This window comes from Polyodon spathula, chromosome 3 (assembly GCF_017654505.1).
Source record: "Polyodon spathula isolate WHYD16114869_AA chromosome 3, ASM1765450v1, whole genome shotgun sequence".
In the NCBI taxonomy this organism is placed as follows: Eukaryota; Metazoa; Chordata; class Actinopteri; order Acipenseriformes; family Polyodontidae; genus Polyodon; species Polyodon spathula.
Genome location: NC_054536.1, coordinates 15,103,209 through 15,120,597, shown reverse-complemented (window position 1 = coordinate 15,120,597; position 17,389 = coordinate 15,103,209). Strand labels below are relative to the sequence as shown.

Sequence of the window (17,389 nt, the reverse complement as noted above, 5' to 3'; positions counted from 1 at the left end):
TTGAAGACCAATGGGTCAAAATTTCTATTTTGTGTACAGCACTGTGTTCAGGTGTTTTAGGTATGAATGTATTTTAAAATGGAAAATATGTCTTGAGCTCACACTAAAAGCTGTTTCTTCAGTGACTGAAAGACCCTGTGTACACATTGTTAAAATCTATTGGAAAATAGCATTGCACAAAAAAATAAGGCAGAAACTCTCTTTAGGCATTTGTGTTCATTAATCTGCCAGGTGTGGATTTATAGAATAAAACAATTATATAGAGGTGTGCTGTTATGGAGTGAAATAGCAGAATCTTACCCTTTTCAGTGTCCTGTTTTTACAGATGAATTGCATGACCACTTCTAAAAATGTAGGTCACTTAACAAAAGCAACAACAGAGAGAAATTAAGATACAGTTCATACAATTCATACTCACTTCTAGTAGAAGAATTACATATTTATAATGTAACAACGTGAATTTATAACTGCAGCAAATCCCTTTTAACAATACAAAACCGATCACCAGCAAATGCACTGAAGTACAGTAATACATGGAATTAACAACAGAAACAGTTTTTGACTGGTGATACATAGAGGTATATTTTTCTAATGCACTGAATGATGTATAAAGGCATTGTTGGCTGTTTCGTTTAAAGTGGTTATTTACCCTGTAGCCATTGGAGATGCAATCAGTATACCATCATATCATGACACAACTGACAGCACAATACGCACTTTTAAATGAGATGGCCAAACCAAACCCAGTTTCTGACATAAATAGAAAATCTAGAGTACAGACTTAAAAAAAAAAAAAAAGGATTATTAAATGTTGAATAGGAATTCATTCCACTTTGTATATTACAACAACAGCTGGACTGTGAAACAAGACACAGTAAACTAGTACACATAGGGACAGATGTTTTTTGTTTGTTTGCTGCAGTATACGAATTCTGTTAATTTATCAGAATTTTAACCAAACAACTATGAAACATCACTTGTAAATAAGGAGACCTTGATATTTGGAATTGTCAAATAAACTCTTTCACTTTTGACTGGATGAATTTATCCGAAGCTGCCAGAAACCTTTATTTTTTAGATTTAAAATATGAATAATTGCATAATTTGCTTAGGGAATATCAAAAATAAAATATACAAAGAAATCAAAGATCCATTTTAGTGAAACGAGGGAGTATGACTGGAGCAACCCAATCATGTCATCAGCAATTTTTTTAAATATTTTTTTTTTTACAGATATTGGTGCAGACCTGTCTGCAATGTGGTGCTTAAAGCACATGTACAGTATGAGCAGCTGCTGGGCTCAGTTGTTGTTGCTTGCAATTTCAACTACAGTATCTTGCCGATTTGGTGACAGCTTTTAGCATCACTATTATGAAGGCTGATAGTCCATTCTAACAAGCAGGCTTCACTCAGTCTTGTGTATGGTACTGACTGAGTGGTTTTGCCAGTGGCGTTTACAGGTGGGCATCCCTGTACGTTGTCACCCATGGTGACTGCGAATCGGTAGACCCGTACTGAACCGGTACTGAGATCACCGACGTGCTCTGCTCCTGACCCGGCACCATCCCAGACCATACCTGTACCTACTGGGTGTTAATGTCACTGGTCCAGTACCAAACCGTTCCCACTTGGGTCTTGACCCACCCAATCAATATTTATGAACAGATTGAGGCAGCACCTGTACAGCTGTATCTGTACACTGCATTGCTTGCTCTTTTCATCATGCCCGGGTTCTATCCCTGCCAGTCTGCCTATGGAGGACAAGCATGGCAGGTGCTCTTCCTGCTTGGGGTCAGAGCATGCCAAGGAGGCACTTATTAATAGCAGCTTCTGCAAGTTTGTGCCCCTTTTTTCAAGTGCACACTTGAAAAACAGTTATTCCTCAGCTCTGAGCAGCTTTGGTATACAATATACAGGCTTCAGGTCTTTAGGAGGTAAATGCCCATATGGTAATGGTTACATTTCTGTTTCAGGGAACCAGGGAATTTGACAGATAATAAGTCCTGCTGGTGTTAAAAATGAATACGGGGGGGGGGGGGGGATGAAACTGATATAATATAAATAAACTACATAATGGGGGGATTAAGGTCTTCTAATTATATTTGCACTACAAATCGTCTAACTTCCACTTGATCTTATTAAGCTGCAATTGGAATTCATTGTGTTCCGTTCCGGTGAATTTTTTAGTCCCAACGTTAGTTAAAATGGACTAAACGCTGCAATGGACCCTCAATATTGCCTTTCCCATCATATTGGTACATTACACACTTCCCCAGGAGTTGCAGAGGCTGTGGAAGAAGCGATTCAGACCAGAACAGATTCTAAATGGGAACCAAAAATGGTAAATTCTTGCTTCATCCTTCTGAATGAGAAAACAGGGCACCATTGAAAATCAGATGTGGGTTTACTGCAATTGAATTAGCACAATAATGCTTTCAAGTGAGGACGCTATGGTTGGGAGTTTTTTTATGATTTTAAAATCGCATTAGCTAAGAACTCTGCTGTTTATAGTCAGTTCATAAACAGAATACCAAAAAGTCAGAAGTGACAAAACTGAAAAGCTAATCTCTGTATTTGAATCCAGTATCAAGCTAGCCAAAACAGGAATAGCAAGGACATGCTATTCACATCCAAATAAAGGACCTGTTATTCAAAAAGAGTTTAGTAACTGAACTGTGAAGACAGAAAAACATTCCAAATTTTAACTTTAGCTGCTGTGCATGATGTAATATCTTAAATCAGGCTAGGAGGGAGATGGGAGTACAGCAGTAATGCAGAGAATTAGCAATATACAGTATATTTCTGAAGATGCTTAAAATGTGATGTTGATATTTTATGTCCCAAGATGTAACAGTTTAACAGTATCCAAAAATCAGTTTCCAGATCTGTTGTTAATCTTAACATGACACAGTTCACATCAATTACATGTATTAACCAACCTTTTGCTCACCTATTGTATGTTCAGGGTGTCTACAGGCTATTTACTTTTTTCATAATCACATTATTCAGGTAGTGTGGAAAGGGTTTAAATTTGCTGAACCTTCATTTATAGCAAATTAAAATCTTTTTTTTTTTTTTTTTTTTAAATATTCGTGGTCTGTGCATTTATTCTCTAACCAGTGAAAATAAGAAGCAAAACACGTTTGAATTGCAATACAGTATATTGTATCTGCAAGCTTGTGTGATAAACTGCACAAAGTCACATTTTTTGTTCAATTCCAAGGCAGAGATTATCTTTATTGATATTTGCCTTTAGGCCCAGTCACTCAGTTTTGTTTTTGGTGAATTTCTTACAGGTTCCTACCTGAAGTTTGTAGCAGCAAAGACCAGATGCATTGTCTGAAAGTTAAACTTGCCCCTCCAAACAAATACCCGAGTAACAATACCTACAACTTGGAGCCAAGTGCAGAGTACAGCTTCCTTAAAATAAGTGTCTGTAATTCCAATGTAACTAACACATGATTTCCTACTGATTCCAAATGAAACTCCTATTGAATTCAAGTCACAAGCATGAGTTCATGACATACTTTTCATGACTTCTTAACATTTCCCTTAATACACATGAAATAATCATGAAGACACTTATTTTAAAGTGTTACTGCTTTCTTTCAAGACATCTTAGTATTCCTCAACAGACGATCGTCCGCTCCTTAAATATATACACATTATTTTAAAAGAGCAATCTGTCCCACAAGTGGAGTGGGACAACCCTGTATTTTTTTGTTTTCCAGGAATAACAAATTGCTGATGATATGGCATTTATTGTACATTTATCCCCAACCCCACGCTAACATTCTCAGTATCCTTGATTGGATCATCGTTATATTTCTTTGGTATGGTGTGCTGTTTACTGTAGTTTTGTAGTAGCCATTTAATAAAATGTCTAAATTATTACTTTTCTTCTGGCTGCATTATTACAAATGGAGGAATACCTTAAATAATTAGGGTTAGCATCCACCTTAAGACATTTAGGAGGGTTATGCCTTACAAAGCTATCACACGAAGGCAGTGTGATCTATTAAAGACCCTAGGGAAATATCATCACAAAGCTAAAAAAAACAAAACAGGAATTATTTGAACATGGTCATTTTTGGATTGGGAGCCTATCGGTCTCTGATCCTATGTTGGCTAGTGTATTTAACCTGTGACTGGAAACCTTGTATTCATTTGTTATTACTCGTTGATTCCCACAAAATTAACAACACACATACAAATACCACAACAGCTTGTTTATGTAAAGGTTTTTTTAATAAATTAATGTCATTCAAAATACAGTGCCAAAGGAACATGATGCAGCCGAACATGCTAGTAAGATTTGTCATGATGCACCTGTGCTCACTTTAGGTTTGGAGAGAGCCCTCCTTCCTCTCTGATACTGCTAGTGGTTCCTGGGACTAATGCCAGAGCAGCACTAGGGATCTGCTTTTCTGCACTCAGCGAGCAGCAAGATTCCTCAATATTTCACTCAAAAAAAAAAAAAAAAAAAAAAATCTGTAGTAAAAAATAAAAAAAATAAAAGTAGGTAGGATTATCTATACACAATCACACTACAGTAATGTCCGATATTAAATTAACTTAAAAAAAAAAAAAAAAAAAAACGCAAATACAAAATAGACCTGTAATTTCACACTAAAACTTGTTTGTCTTACAAATGAAAAAAAATATATGTATGTATATCAGCAGCAGGAAATAATATGCACGAGCCCATATTACTGTAATACAGAAAGTGGAGGAATTTACTGAAGAGAGCTCCACATCAAGACCCGCTCTAATCGAGGCTGGCTAATCCTATTGCAAGCCCAGCAACTTCCGAGTCCATACTTGTTAAACTACCAGCTGCTTGGAAGACCTGTATCTAAATAAACAGGCTAAAGGGTTAATGACATCAGGAGAGCATGCATCTAACAACAAGAACCTGCTTTTGACTGAACCTGCAGTCATATAGGCCTGTTCCAATCTATTGTTGCTGTCACATGATTTTCTAGGAAGAGGTTTTGGTTCTGTTGCCAACATAATATAAGGAGTTGTCGGTAAGTGCATAAGAATCCGTTCATAGCTCACACTGTAACAGTATAATAAACCGGTTTTCATTACATAGAACTGACAAATACCTAAAATATTTTTAAAAAGGGAACTACATTTTTGGGTTTTTTATTTTTTTACATGTTCTTTTTTATTTTTTATTGTTTTATAAATCTTTCTGGGACAGGGATGAGATGGACCAATGTACTTGTATTTGTATAGGAGGAAATTGCCTTCTGTAAATTAATTTTCCAGCTTTTCTGTAGGATTTATTAACCAAGCATCCTGGATTGCAAACCCCCCCTCCACCTCCCCACCTTCCAATATACCAGTTAAGGGTGCAAAGTTAGTTTAGCTAAAAGCTATACGCGGGGCAGTGTCACCATCTCACCGTCCAGCTCAAACTCTTCTGCACCATCAGGAGAGAACAGGTAGGTCGGGGGTTTCCAGGGGGACTCCTCAAGACAGGAGGGGTACAATTTGCCGACTGTACAGCGGAAGTCTTTGCCCAGGTCCCAAAGGACCCGCTCAGAGATGGGCTGTCGTAGGAACCAGCGGTCCAGCTCTAGGTCGTACTGGTAGATGGCGTACTTGGCCCTTTCGTTCATGTGCGTCTCCCGCATGAAGATGCACATGGAGTTCACAATGACCACAGCCCGCACACAGGGGTCCGAGTAGCGCTTGGCGGGGATGTTGGCTGCTGTCCGCCACTCATTCTTGTTGACATCGTAGATCTCCACAGCCACAGATGAGCCGTCCACTGTGCTAGTGGGTAGTCGGATGCCTGAGTTGCTGACAATGTGTAGACCGCCAATGTAGAAGATAAAGTCTCCAAAGGTGGCAGCTGAGGCAAAGCAGCGACTGGTCTGGCGCATGGCCATCTCTACCCAGGTGTCGGCCCGGGGGAAGTAGCAGTACATCAGGTTGTGGGTCATGACGTAGATACAGTCGTGAGCCACCACTGAGGTACTCCAGGTCCAGGCACAGGGCAAGGGGCTCACCATCGTCCATTCATCCTTTTCGCAATCATATCGCTCCACCGTCCGCTTGTTCAGTTCCCCACCAACACTGTCGCCTCCTATTGCATAGATGTAGCCCTCACAGTAGACAACAGAAGGCTTGATGCGGGCACACAGCATGGGTGTCTTAGGGATCCAGGTGTTCTGCTGGGCATCGAACCAGTAGAAGCTGTCCACCGGCCGGAAGACTGTCTGAAGCTTGCTAGATTTGCTGTGATTGGCGATAGAATTCTTCAGTGGAATCTGGCCCCCGGCTATGTAGATGTCGTTGTCAGGGGTCACTAGGGTACCCACTTTTTGGAGGTCGCCAGGTGGGTTGCACAGCTTGTAAACCTTCTCAGCCTGGGGGCTGTAGCAAACAGCTGAGTGAGTGTTGCAGCCACCATGGTTGTCGCCAGGGGTCTCAGCAGTCGCCTCAATGAAGATTAGCATCTCCTCCTTGGTCATGCCCAGCCTGGGCTTAAAGAACTTGGGCATGGACTTGTATAGGCCCTGGACCACCACAGACTTGTCGTTGGGTGGTAGGCCCTGGAACCAGGCTCGCTGTGTTACCTCTGAAAGAGCATCAATGCGGATCTGACTGAGAACCGATGAGAGGTACTGGGAGCGTGACTCTGTGTTATACTCCAGCCACAGCATGGCTGCCTCCCGCACCGTCTCTTCTTTCTCCACGTTGAGATTGTCGCTACACAGCACGTCAATAAGAAGCTCGTGGGACAGTTGCAGGAAGGCCTCATGCCGGTACACCACAGCAAATTTGTGCTCCACCATCTGTTTGGCACTCTGCTTCAGTTCATTGCAGCTGAAAAGGTCTCCAAAGCTCAACATTCTCACGCAGTTCTCTGCATTAATTTTTTTGACTAAATAGTCCCGGCATCGAAGTAATACATCTTCTACCTGTGGTCGAAAAAACAAAAATTATTTTAAATGCATTAGATGATACTTTCAAAATAATGGCAAACCTACATTTTGGTAAGCATAACATATAGATTCCTATAAAATCCATACAAGCTCCAGTCACCGGAATGCTCAACATAATATTTAAGAACATACAATGTATACGCACATGAAGTGGCTCTGATACGATAGATACAGATATACAGCCATACCAAAGGGTTTGTTCGTGCCCTCAGACTTACCTGTAAGAAGCAGGCAGTCTCGTATAGAGGCTCTACAGTGCTGTCGTTTATTGCCAGGTTACCCGTGTATGCATAGGTAATGATTATCTGGAGAGTGACTGGGTCCACGTTCCGCATGTGAATATGTGTCTGTTTACTTTCACTGAGTCCACTCATGAACATGGCCCTGTAAAGAAAGGAGTCTGGTATAATTCATTTGAAACATCATAGTCTTCATAATCCCCTTCTCCTTAGGCCTCCATGACTGGTTGCAGAGAGTACTGTATGTACTGTAGCATGCATACGGAAGCAGCATCAGACCCAGTTTGACTGGTTTAATGGGGCAGATGGAAATGTGGTAGTTCACAAATACTATTAGATTCAATACCATTTTGTACCCCTTATTGTAGCTATTAATCTAAAACTGGAGATGTTCAATTGTTAACTTGGAAATGCATCCCAGCACAGGATAAAAATCAAATCCAGTGGCAAGGACACTGAAGCGAAGTAGAGTAAAAAAAAAAAAAAAAAAAAAAAAAAAATTTCTAAACATTTCACTCACTTTGAATTGGCAAAAATACACTGATCACAAAACAGAATGAGCTTGTGAAGGTATTTTACAGTGGCTTGCGAAAGTATTGACCCCCCTCCCTTGGCATTTTTCCCTTACAACCTGGAATTAAAATTGATTTTTTGGGGGTTTGTATCACACAACATGCCTACCACTTTGAAGATGCAAAATATTTTTTATTTTATTTTATTGTCAATACTTTGTAGAGCCACCTTTTGCAGCAATTACAGCTGCAAGTCTCTTGGGGTATGTATCTATAAGCTTGGCACATCTAACCACTGGGATTTTTGCCCATTCTTCAAGGCAAAACTGCTCCAGCTACTTCAAGTTGGATGGGTTCCGCTGGTGTACAGCAATCTTTAAGTCATACCACAGGTTCTCAATTGGATTGAGGTCTGGGCTTTGACTAGGCCATTCCAAGACATTTAAATGTTTCACCTTAAACCACTCGAGTGTTGCTTTAGCAGTATGCTTAGGGTCATTGTCCTGATGGAAGGTGAACCTCCGTCCCAGTCTCAAATCTCTGGAAGACAAACAGGTTTCCCTCAAGTATTTCCCTGTATTTAGCGCCATCCATCATTCCTTCAATTCTGACCAGTTTCCCAGTCCCTGCCGATGAAAAACATCCCCACAGCATGATGCTGCCACCACCATGCTTCACTGTGGGGATGGTGTTCTCGGGGTGATAAGAGGTGTTGGGTTTGCGCCAGACATAGCGTTTTCCTTGATGGCCAAAAAGCTCAATTTTAGTCTCATCTGACCAGAGTACCTTCTTCCACATGTTTGGGGAGTCTCCCACATACCTTTTGGCGAACAACAAACTTGTTTGCTTATTTTTTTCTTTAAGCACTGGCTTTTTTCTGGCCACTCTTCCATAAAGCCCAGCTCTGTAGAGTGTACGGCTTAAAGTGGTCATATGGACAGATACTCCAATCTCCGCTGTGAAGCTTTGCAGCTCCTTCAGGGTTATCTTTGGTCTCTTTGTTGCTTCTCTGATTAATGCCCTCCTTGCCTGGTCCGTGAGTTTTGGTGGGTGGCCCTCTCTTGCCAGGTTTGTTGTGATGCCATATTCTTTCCATTTTTTAATAATGGCTTTAATGGTGCTCCGTGGGATGTTCAAAGTTTCGGATATTTTTTTATAACCCAACCCTGATCTGTACTTCTCCACAACTTTGTCCCTGACCTGTTTGGAGAGCTCCTTGGTCTTCATGGTGCCGCTTGCTTGGTGGTGCCCCTTGCTTAGTGGTGTTGCAGACTCTGGGGCCTTTCAGAACAGGTGTATATATACTGAGATCATGTGACAGATCAGGTGACACTTAGATTGCACACAGGTGGACTTTATTGAACTAATTATGTGACTTCTGAAGGTAATTGGTTGCACCAGATCTTATTTAGAGGCTTAATAGCAAAGGGGGTGAATACATATGCACGCACCACTTTTCCGTTATTTTTTTTTTAGAATTTTTTTAAACAAGTTATTTCTTTCATTTCACTTCACCAATTTGGACTATTTTGTGTATGTCCATTACATTAAATCCAAATAAAAATCCATTTTAATTCCAGGTTGTAAGGCAACAAAATAGGAAAAATGCCAAGCCACTGTAAAAATCGCAGGCCACTGTAGATCAAAGAGCCAGCTGCCCTATATATATATATATATATATATATATATATATATATATATATATATATATATATATATATATATAAACACACAATAAAATCAAAATCAAAACAACGTTTAGTTTTATGTTCTAAATTGCCTGTTCAAGCTCATTAAATTAACTCAAGAAAAGGTTCCCACATTTCCACATTCTCTAAAGTCACATAGTTATCTGGATTCTTGACACCCACATCCACACCCATTTCTTTTCATAACCTGTTCAGATTACAGATTTGCTCAAGGTAAACCTGGACACACAGGCTTTTAAGCGGTCACTTAATACAAGCCAGCCAGATATCCTGAAGGTTCGGTAGTCAATTACCTCACAGGGAGTTGTTTGTTTTATAATGCAGTATATCTAATTAAGTTGCCATACCCCATTTCTGCTGAAGGGGGGGGGGGGGAGGAACTAAAATTGCATGCAAATAAAATACTGACAGGTGAGACGTGAACAGGTAATTGCACCAAATCTTAACCACACCTGCCTAAAGAATAACAGGTAAACACTTACCTGAAATACGAGCTGCACGTTGCCAGGACCATTTTATGACAAGGGAATTCAGTGCCCTCCACAATTAACACAATGTCAGTCAGTAACTTCTGTTCATAGAAGAACTTCAGCTGCTCCAGCAAGGAGACAGCATACTGAGCATTAACTGGCCTGAGCTCATTCGGATCGGACATGATTGCATCCCATCAATCCCACCCGGGCCAAATCACAAAGAGAAAGAAAGAGAGACAAGCCTAGGAACCTTGAAAGCAAACCAAGCTTTTGGTCGCTGATGATTAATGCGGATGAGAATCAGGTATGTTTGCAATGCCAAAGGCTGGATGATGTGCTCTGTTCTGCAAGGTCCTTTGAATCAGCAAACTCGTTTGGGATTCACAGCCAGTTCCCTGGTCATTCCAGATCAATTAGGTGTCAAAGTCTTTCCTCCGGAGACTTTCGAAGGGAGTCTGCAGAGTTCCTGTGGAGACTGGGGATGACACAGCACATTACTGGGAACCCGAAGTAGTCAGGTGGGAGGATCCTCAGCAACACACCTACATCAATGCGAGCCAGCGTCAGTGCCTACAAGAGACAAACACACTATTAAACCACGGAAGCACGTCAGCCTTATTAATTAGGGTACTAGGTTTTTTTTTTTTTTTTGAAGAAAAAACAGTGAATGTCACAAGCTAGAAATAAACTGTGCCACTGTTTCTGTATGATCAATTGAATAGACCGTCTAAATTTGTATGAGAAAATGGATAAAAGTCAAGAACATTTCTTTACTTTGACAGGGTAAAGTAAGCTGTTGCAAACCATTTTTGTCTTCAGTAAGAACCACACATTTATAGCAACGAGTTCACTTCCCTGAAAAACAGTCATTGGTCAAAAACCAAGAATTACTGATGCAGCCGTCTCCTAATTTTTCAACTTAAAGAATCAACTTAAAGACTTGCTCAGTTCCACTCCTGCTGAGCCGCTCAGAGCGCTCCTGAGCATTTTTCATCAGTCAGAGTGAGCGAACAGAATGGCCCCCTGCAGGAAGCAAGTGGAGATGACAGGCAGGATTGACAGATACGTCTGTGAAGAACGATGAACTGGTTTCGACTTATGAAGTGTATTAATTGGCTAAATAAGACGGTAAAAACTGTTGTTTTCGAATTTGTATCATTTAATTTCATTTAAAAAAAATGTAGAGCTGTTTTATGGTTATTCATGTATTATTAGGCTTGTAGAATTAATATTATTCATAATTTTCATTATTAATGTCGGTATTGTCGGAATTAAACACAGCCAGATATGAGGTTCAGTCCAAACAGAGCGCCGAACTCAGTGAGGTGCAGCAGGGGACAGTAACTTCACACAGGGCCATTTCATCTACCATCACCTCAGAAACACAAACAAGCAAAGAATTATTATTCTCCATTTTTAAATGTTACTCAGTGCTCTCGTGGAGCAGAGCATTACGTCATTCAAATGAGCTCAGTGTGCTTTTTGAGCATTCTTACTGTGAGCGGCTCACTTACTTAACGCACCCAGTAACAACTATATAATACAGTTAGTGCTACAACAGTGCTGTGCCCAGGGCATGTCTGAGCTGTTATCAGGCACATTTGTGTTGGTTTTTGTGTCTGGCTTCAATTGAAAGTCGAGGTTTGCTATCCTCACTCCAAGACCAGTGTGCAGCAATGGTTCAATTAAATGGGGGACACTGAATGAAAATGAGTTGTATCTGCAAAGTATACAACTTGAAATGGTGGAATAATCCCCGAGTCGCTGAGTTATATTCTATGGGTGATACGTACTGCAATGTTCTGCAGCATTTTTTTTATTGCTAAATCAGTCCATAACAAAGACACTGGCAGTTTTTCTAAGGTCTATACCTTATACAAACTGAATGACAGGCAACATGAACGCTTGAATCAGTATTGCACCCTAAATGTGCCAACACAACATGCACAGCATGGATTAGACTACTGTCTGTAAATGTTAATTTTTCACTTGTATAACAGGATGTGTTTCTTAAATTAGCCTAAATTTCATGCTAATTTCTAGACTAGCACGCAAATCAAACAGCGTACATTGACATTCATTGAATACAGTATAAAATGATAGTGTAATATTTCCATCTAAAGAATGTGTAAATAAAGTTGTTCAGAATAATTCTGAACAATTGTAAATATTCATTTCCCCAATCAAGAAACCTAAAAAAATATGCAACCCTTGTGTCTTTATATAACATCCAGTTATGTCCTGGAAGTTCCAGAGATACAGTCTCATTTTGATAACATTGCACAAAACATGACAGGTCACCATTACTATGTTTTGCTCCAGCATTAAAGCACTGTACCGAGCCTATTGTAAAACAAGGCAGTTACTAAGCGATTTTGTGGAAAATTAAATAATTACATACATTACCAGAGATAGAGGGATGTTGCAAATACAGCAATAGCCTAAACATATTACTTGACTATGATTTTACTGAGAATGTTGCCAGTGGTGCCAGATTTGTCCCTCTTAAAATCAAGAGTGGAACAATAAACTAATGTCACAACACGACACGTATCACAATATACAGGTCACTATAGGATAGATGTATAACGATACACAGTATGATGCACTTTGAGGTCAAATGGTCATTTACGATGGGCTATTTTATTAAAAAACACAACTTAAAGATACATGATACATTGTTACACCCTTACTTAAAAAGCGAAGGCGGCTTTACGTCTAATAAGGCCCGTCTTCTGCAGTTTAATGTGAACCTCGCCCACAAAGGCAAACGTGTTTTGACATCAGTACCTCCTAAATGTAAAGCATGTAAAAGAATGTAAGTGCCAGCAACAAGTACTTTTTTTTCTTAGGATCTGAGTGCAGGCTCATGTATGTGTTTTAGTATTTAAAGTTACAATTAGATCGTAACATTTATTAACAAAAATTAAAAATTAAAAATAAAAGTAGGCTATAAAAAAGAGCCCCAGTAATTAAAAGATCTTGCTGTTTGTTCAGGATCTTTCTTGTACAACGTGTTCATAAAGTTGATTCATAGCCTCCTGGCTTTGTTAGAAGAAGAGAGCACAGTGCATGTGTTGTTATTATGACATGCTGAAATAAAGTTGCTGTAAGTAATCAGCCTGCATAGTTATTTAATTTCTACAATTTTTAATTCAAACAAGAGACTAGTTGCTATTGCTGTTATAGTTACTGTATTGCTGCTGACAGGAAACACTATTCTTGTTTTTATTTTGTTTATTTTTTTACTTTATTTGCTATACTAAATTTAAATAGATATATTTAACATACAGGACAGCGAGGAAGCAGACTTTAAGCAGAAAAAAGCAAGTTACATAAATGAACACAGTATTTACACTTTTTCCAGCTGATTGATTTGTAACAGAGATTTAAAATAGTTTGAAAGACAACATTCAAGGTCCTTTACCAGGGATTATGTACCTCATATCGACCAATCAAATTAAAGGAAATCTCTGTTCCATTTTCTAAATGATTGTAAAGGCAGGAAAGCATTTTGTGGGGCAGGCAGGCAGGCAGGCAGGCTGGCTGGTTTGTTTGTTTGCTTGCTTGCTTGCTTGCTTGATGGGCATCAAATATACTTTGGTGTCACTCACTCACACTCAACACAAACAAAACTGCTTACTGCACAACCATGTCTGCAATTACTGTAGAGACATTTACTTGAATAATTCTTGCATTGACTTTAAAATCTGAAACTAGGCCTAGTTGTATTCAGTACTTGGGCTTCACAGGTGCTCTTGTTGTGGCTAACAGCACACAAAGCTGAACAATATTTGTTTTTGTAGAAACGGGTTGAGACTTTAACTATATGAATTATATACAAACAAAGGTTTTCTATTTTGCAGTAGTAGCACAATCCCAAAGCTACTTTGCTATGGAAAAGGTTATATTATGTAGACTATATACATACAGTACTACATTTGTCAAAAGAATTACAGTTTAACTTAGAACTTCTTCAACTTACATATAGAGCCAGAAAATGTAAATAAAAAAAAAGATACCCCAATAAAAACAGGCTTTGTTAAGATCGGAACATGAATGTGTGATTTGAGAACACATTTAGAAAAACTTAAATTTTATTATTTATGTTTTTGACTTGCATGACTAAAGCCCCATTCACACTGGCATACTCTAACCAGGTCGGACCCCACCATGTCATGCAGCTCAGCTACGTGATTTCACACTGTTTTCTGAAGAAGGATTGACCTGGGTGACAGAAGCAGGTAAACGCTTATATGACCACCCTTTTATCCGGTCAGGCTTTCAAGATGGCTTGCTTGTTACAGATGCTTCCATTCAAGCTTCTCTGGATTTAATCGTCAGCCCTAATGTTGATTAGAGAAAATGTTTCTTTAATGCTCCACGTCTTCCCTGCAGCAAACTGGCTTGTGATGTGTTTCAATCAACAGAAATATGGCTAAACAGAACAAAGAAATGGCTTGCAGGTTCCTTGTGGAAGTGAAACCTTCACGCAGCCATGGCTGTTTGCTACTTCGTCCGTCCATCATGCATTTTGTTTCTCTCGACCCAGATCAAAACGTGTTGACCCACACCTTGAGCTAGGGTCAACCTAAGTACAGGGTTTCACACTACGCGGATTTGTGAACCCGGGTAGCCAGAATCAAGGTCCGGATTGTGATAGGCGCGCCAGAGTGAAAGGGGCTTATTGTTAAAAAGCGTAGTTGCAGAAATAGCACAGATAACTTTTAATGGAAGTATGGGCGGTTCATCTTATTACACTGTCCACATACAAGCAGCGATGTGCAAAACTCAGTATATAGTTTTATTGTTTTTATTTTTTTTAAACCTAGTTTGATTCTCTTAATGGCAGATTCGCTACACAAGTAAAGAAAATAAATGCTTCCAGGTAACGTTAGCAATTTTGTTTCGTTATAATAATACATTTGGTGGCACTTTCTTTTATGAGAGTAAATGTTCTCGAATTAACAGAAGTATTTAAATGAGAAACATGTATTGTGTTATACTACATAATTTATTAATACTCATTATAATAGGTGTATTTTATACTCATGTGTTCTTGGCACCCACCAGAAATTTTAAAATTGTCATGGTGCTCAAGTGTAAATTTGACAAATTACAAAATGTTTTAATATTTTATTTATTCGCCTGATAATCACGATTAGCATGATCATTTACAAACGATAATTGATTGCTGAAATTTTTAATCATTGTCCAACCCTAGTAACAGATATTATTTTTCCAAACAAATAATTTTACCAATAAGATGTTAGCCCCTCTGCCACATGGTATGGTCAGAATATTACAAATAAATACAAAAACAAAGATTTGCAAAATCATTAAACTTTTATTTATCTTGAAAAATAATGTACTGTACACATATGTGGTAAATTAATTTACTAATACTGGGGAATTGATAGAATTTACAGCACATCCCTCGCTCTAACCAGATTTTATGATTACATTTGAGTAATTATTATTTTTAAAAAATATATTTTACATTTAGCATGCATCTGACTTAAGTACAAAGATTTTTCAGTATTTGACACAGTAACGCTACTATACACTACAAAACTTTCAGGCATATTACCGGTGTCAGGTACATTTATGATACCTAGCAAATGTTCCTACTTAATGCGCATGCCCAGATTACTTCCACACTGCACTGCGCATGGTAAAACGTGTTTTTCCTTAAGACCGAGGACGCTCGTCAAAAACGGTTTCCTATTTTTTTGGATGAGAAAGTACGTGTTTTGTAAAGTTACATTGTACTCCACATGTAATAATTAGTTTTATATTAAACACAGGCAGCTGGTGTTAACGACCGGTAAAGTTTACTATTGAGCTAGGTACAGTTTTTTAAAATAAAAAAAGCAAGACAAAAAGGCAACTACGCTAGCTGCAATTTTTTTTTTACATTAAGCGTAGCGTTTTCTTCACATTATAATTAATAAGTAACCCTTAGGTACACCTTTGTAAAACTGTTTTGCATGAGTATTATTATTATTCGCGATATTCCTGGTGTGAATTCTGATCAGGTTTTTGGTATTGTTGATTTAAAAGAAAAAAAGAAAAAACTAATGTTACTTCTATGACAATTTTAGTTCTGATGTATAATTTTGATATATGTAGCAGATTTTGACAAGGTAGAAAAATGTGACGCTTATTATTATATTGACGTGTCATATTTTGCTACCGGTAGCACATTTTGGCGAAGTACAAAAAATTGACAATTACACCGGTACTGGATAATTTACTTTATTAACAATAGGGAAACTACAGTTTTTGTTTCTAGATTATTTCTGTGTTTTATCATTATTAAAATTGTTTACCGACAGATTTCCCTTGTATATTATTATTATTATTATTATTATTATTATTATTATTAATAATAATAATAACAACTGACGGTAACGACCCAGTAGATCTACTACCTCCTCCAACAAATGTGAAAAGACTGCTCTACCAGACGAAGCAGGTTCTCGAACAAGCACGTTTTATTTCATAACTAGTATGCGCAATTATGGGGGAAAAATGCAGCCTGTAGGGCTTCACATTATATACTTGTTTTGATCTCCCTAGCTAACACAGCAGGAGTAAAAGGATAGTGAACTATCTCACCCACTCTGTGAACACACCACGCAGGGTTGCAGCCGTACACCACATCCTCACTGCTAGGCCACATTATTAATACTAGTATTAGCCTTAGCAGTAAAATACTTATGCAAGCAACAGTGGACACTGACACCAAACAGCGCCTCACCGTCTAACAACCCTCCCCGTGCCCCCTAACAACCTAGCCTCCCTCCCCCAAAGAATGACCTGTTCGTACCATAGTAATGGCTAAAAGGCCATTAGTGCAGGACGCTTTAATCTTACCTTATTATTTTTCTCTTTGAGATGCAATAAGTGAAGTATAAATGCACTCTCTTTGCCGGGTCCCGCTCTCTCGATAGTACTATAGAGCTGAGAGATCAGGACAGCAGCAGCTGCTGCAGCCTCTTCCCTTCCGGGTCCCTCCTGCTTGGCCACACAGAATTTACACCCACTGATATCCTCCTGCCAAGCTAACTCATCTCTTCCATCGCGCTCATTAATTCATTTCGGCACAATCGCCGATCTAAGGTCCTTATAATGTAATTGAGTAGGCCCCGTGGCAGATTTTGGTTTCGGTTTTCAGATTATTTTTTCAGTTCCCCGATGTTTGTTAATTGTTTGTTTGATTTTTTTTTTTTTTTTTTTTTTTTTTTTTTTAATTCAATGTAATGTGTTTCCTGTGGCCGTTACAAACTCCGGCTCCGGAAGCCGAATTCACACACAAATACAATCGACCAGCACTTAGTCTCTGCACACAGCGCAAGCGCACTACAGCTCAGCGTTGGGGCCAAATGAGGATATTACGCATGCGCCCGGCAGTCTGTGTGCATAGTTCTTTTGAAAGTAGTAGAAGTTGGACCTCTTCTGGAGGGATATGATACTAACAGCCTTTCAAAA

At 38.9% G+C, this 17,389-nt stretch overlaps 1 protein-coding gene across 1 annotated transcript; it reads right to left on the bottom strand.

Moving 5' to 3' along the window:
* Positions 1-4,229: 4,229 nt before the first annotated feature.
* Positions 4,230-17,244, bottom strand: LOC121312754 (kelch repeat and BTB domain-containing protein 2). The gene is made up of 4 exons (XM_041244483.1): positions 16,775-17,244; positions 9,905-10,465; positions 7,181-7,346; positions 4,230-6,938 (listed from the first exon to the last, which is right to left on the bottom strand). Exons 2-4 carry the CDS (start codon positions 10,075-10,077, stop codon positions 5,385-5,387), a joined length of 1,893 nt encoding a protein of 630 aa, XP_041100417.1. The 5' UTR covers positions 10,078-10,465; positions 16,775-17,244; the 3' UTR covers positions 4,230-5,384.
* Between the last annotated feature and the right edge of the window lie 145 nt (positions 17,245-17,389).

What these genes read in the sequence shown, in the direction of transcription:
- LOC121312754 (XM_041244483.1), bottom strand. Translation starts at nt 10,077, where the DNA reads ATGTCCGATCCGAATGAGCTCAGGCCAGTTAATGCTCAGTATGCTGTC. An exon ending in ACGTGCAGCTCGTATTTCAG is followed by an intron (nt 7,347 to 9,904) that starts GTAAGTGTTTAC and finishes CTTTCTTTACAG; the next exon opens with GGCCATGTTCATGAGTGGAC. An exon ending in AGACTGCCTGCTTCTTACAG is followed by an intron (nt 6,939 to 7,180) that starts GTAAGTCTGAGG and finishes TTTCGACCACAG; the next exon opens with GTAGAAGATGTATTACTTCG.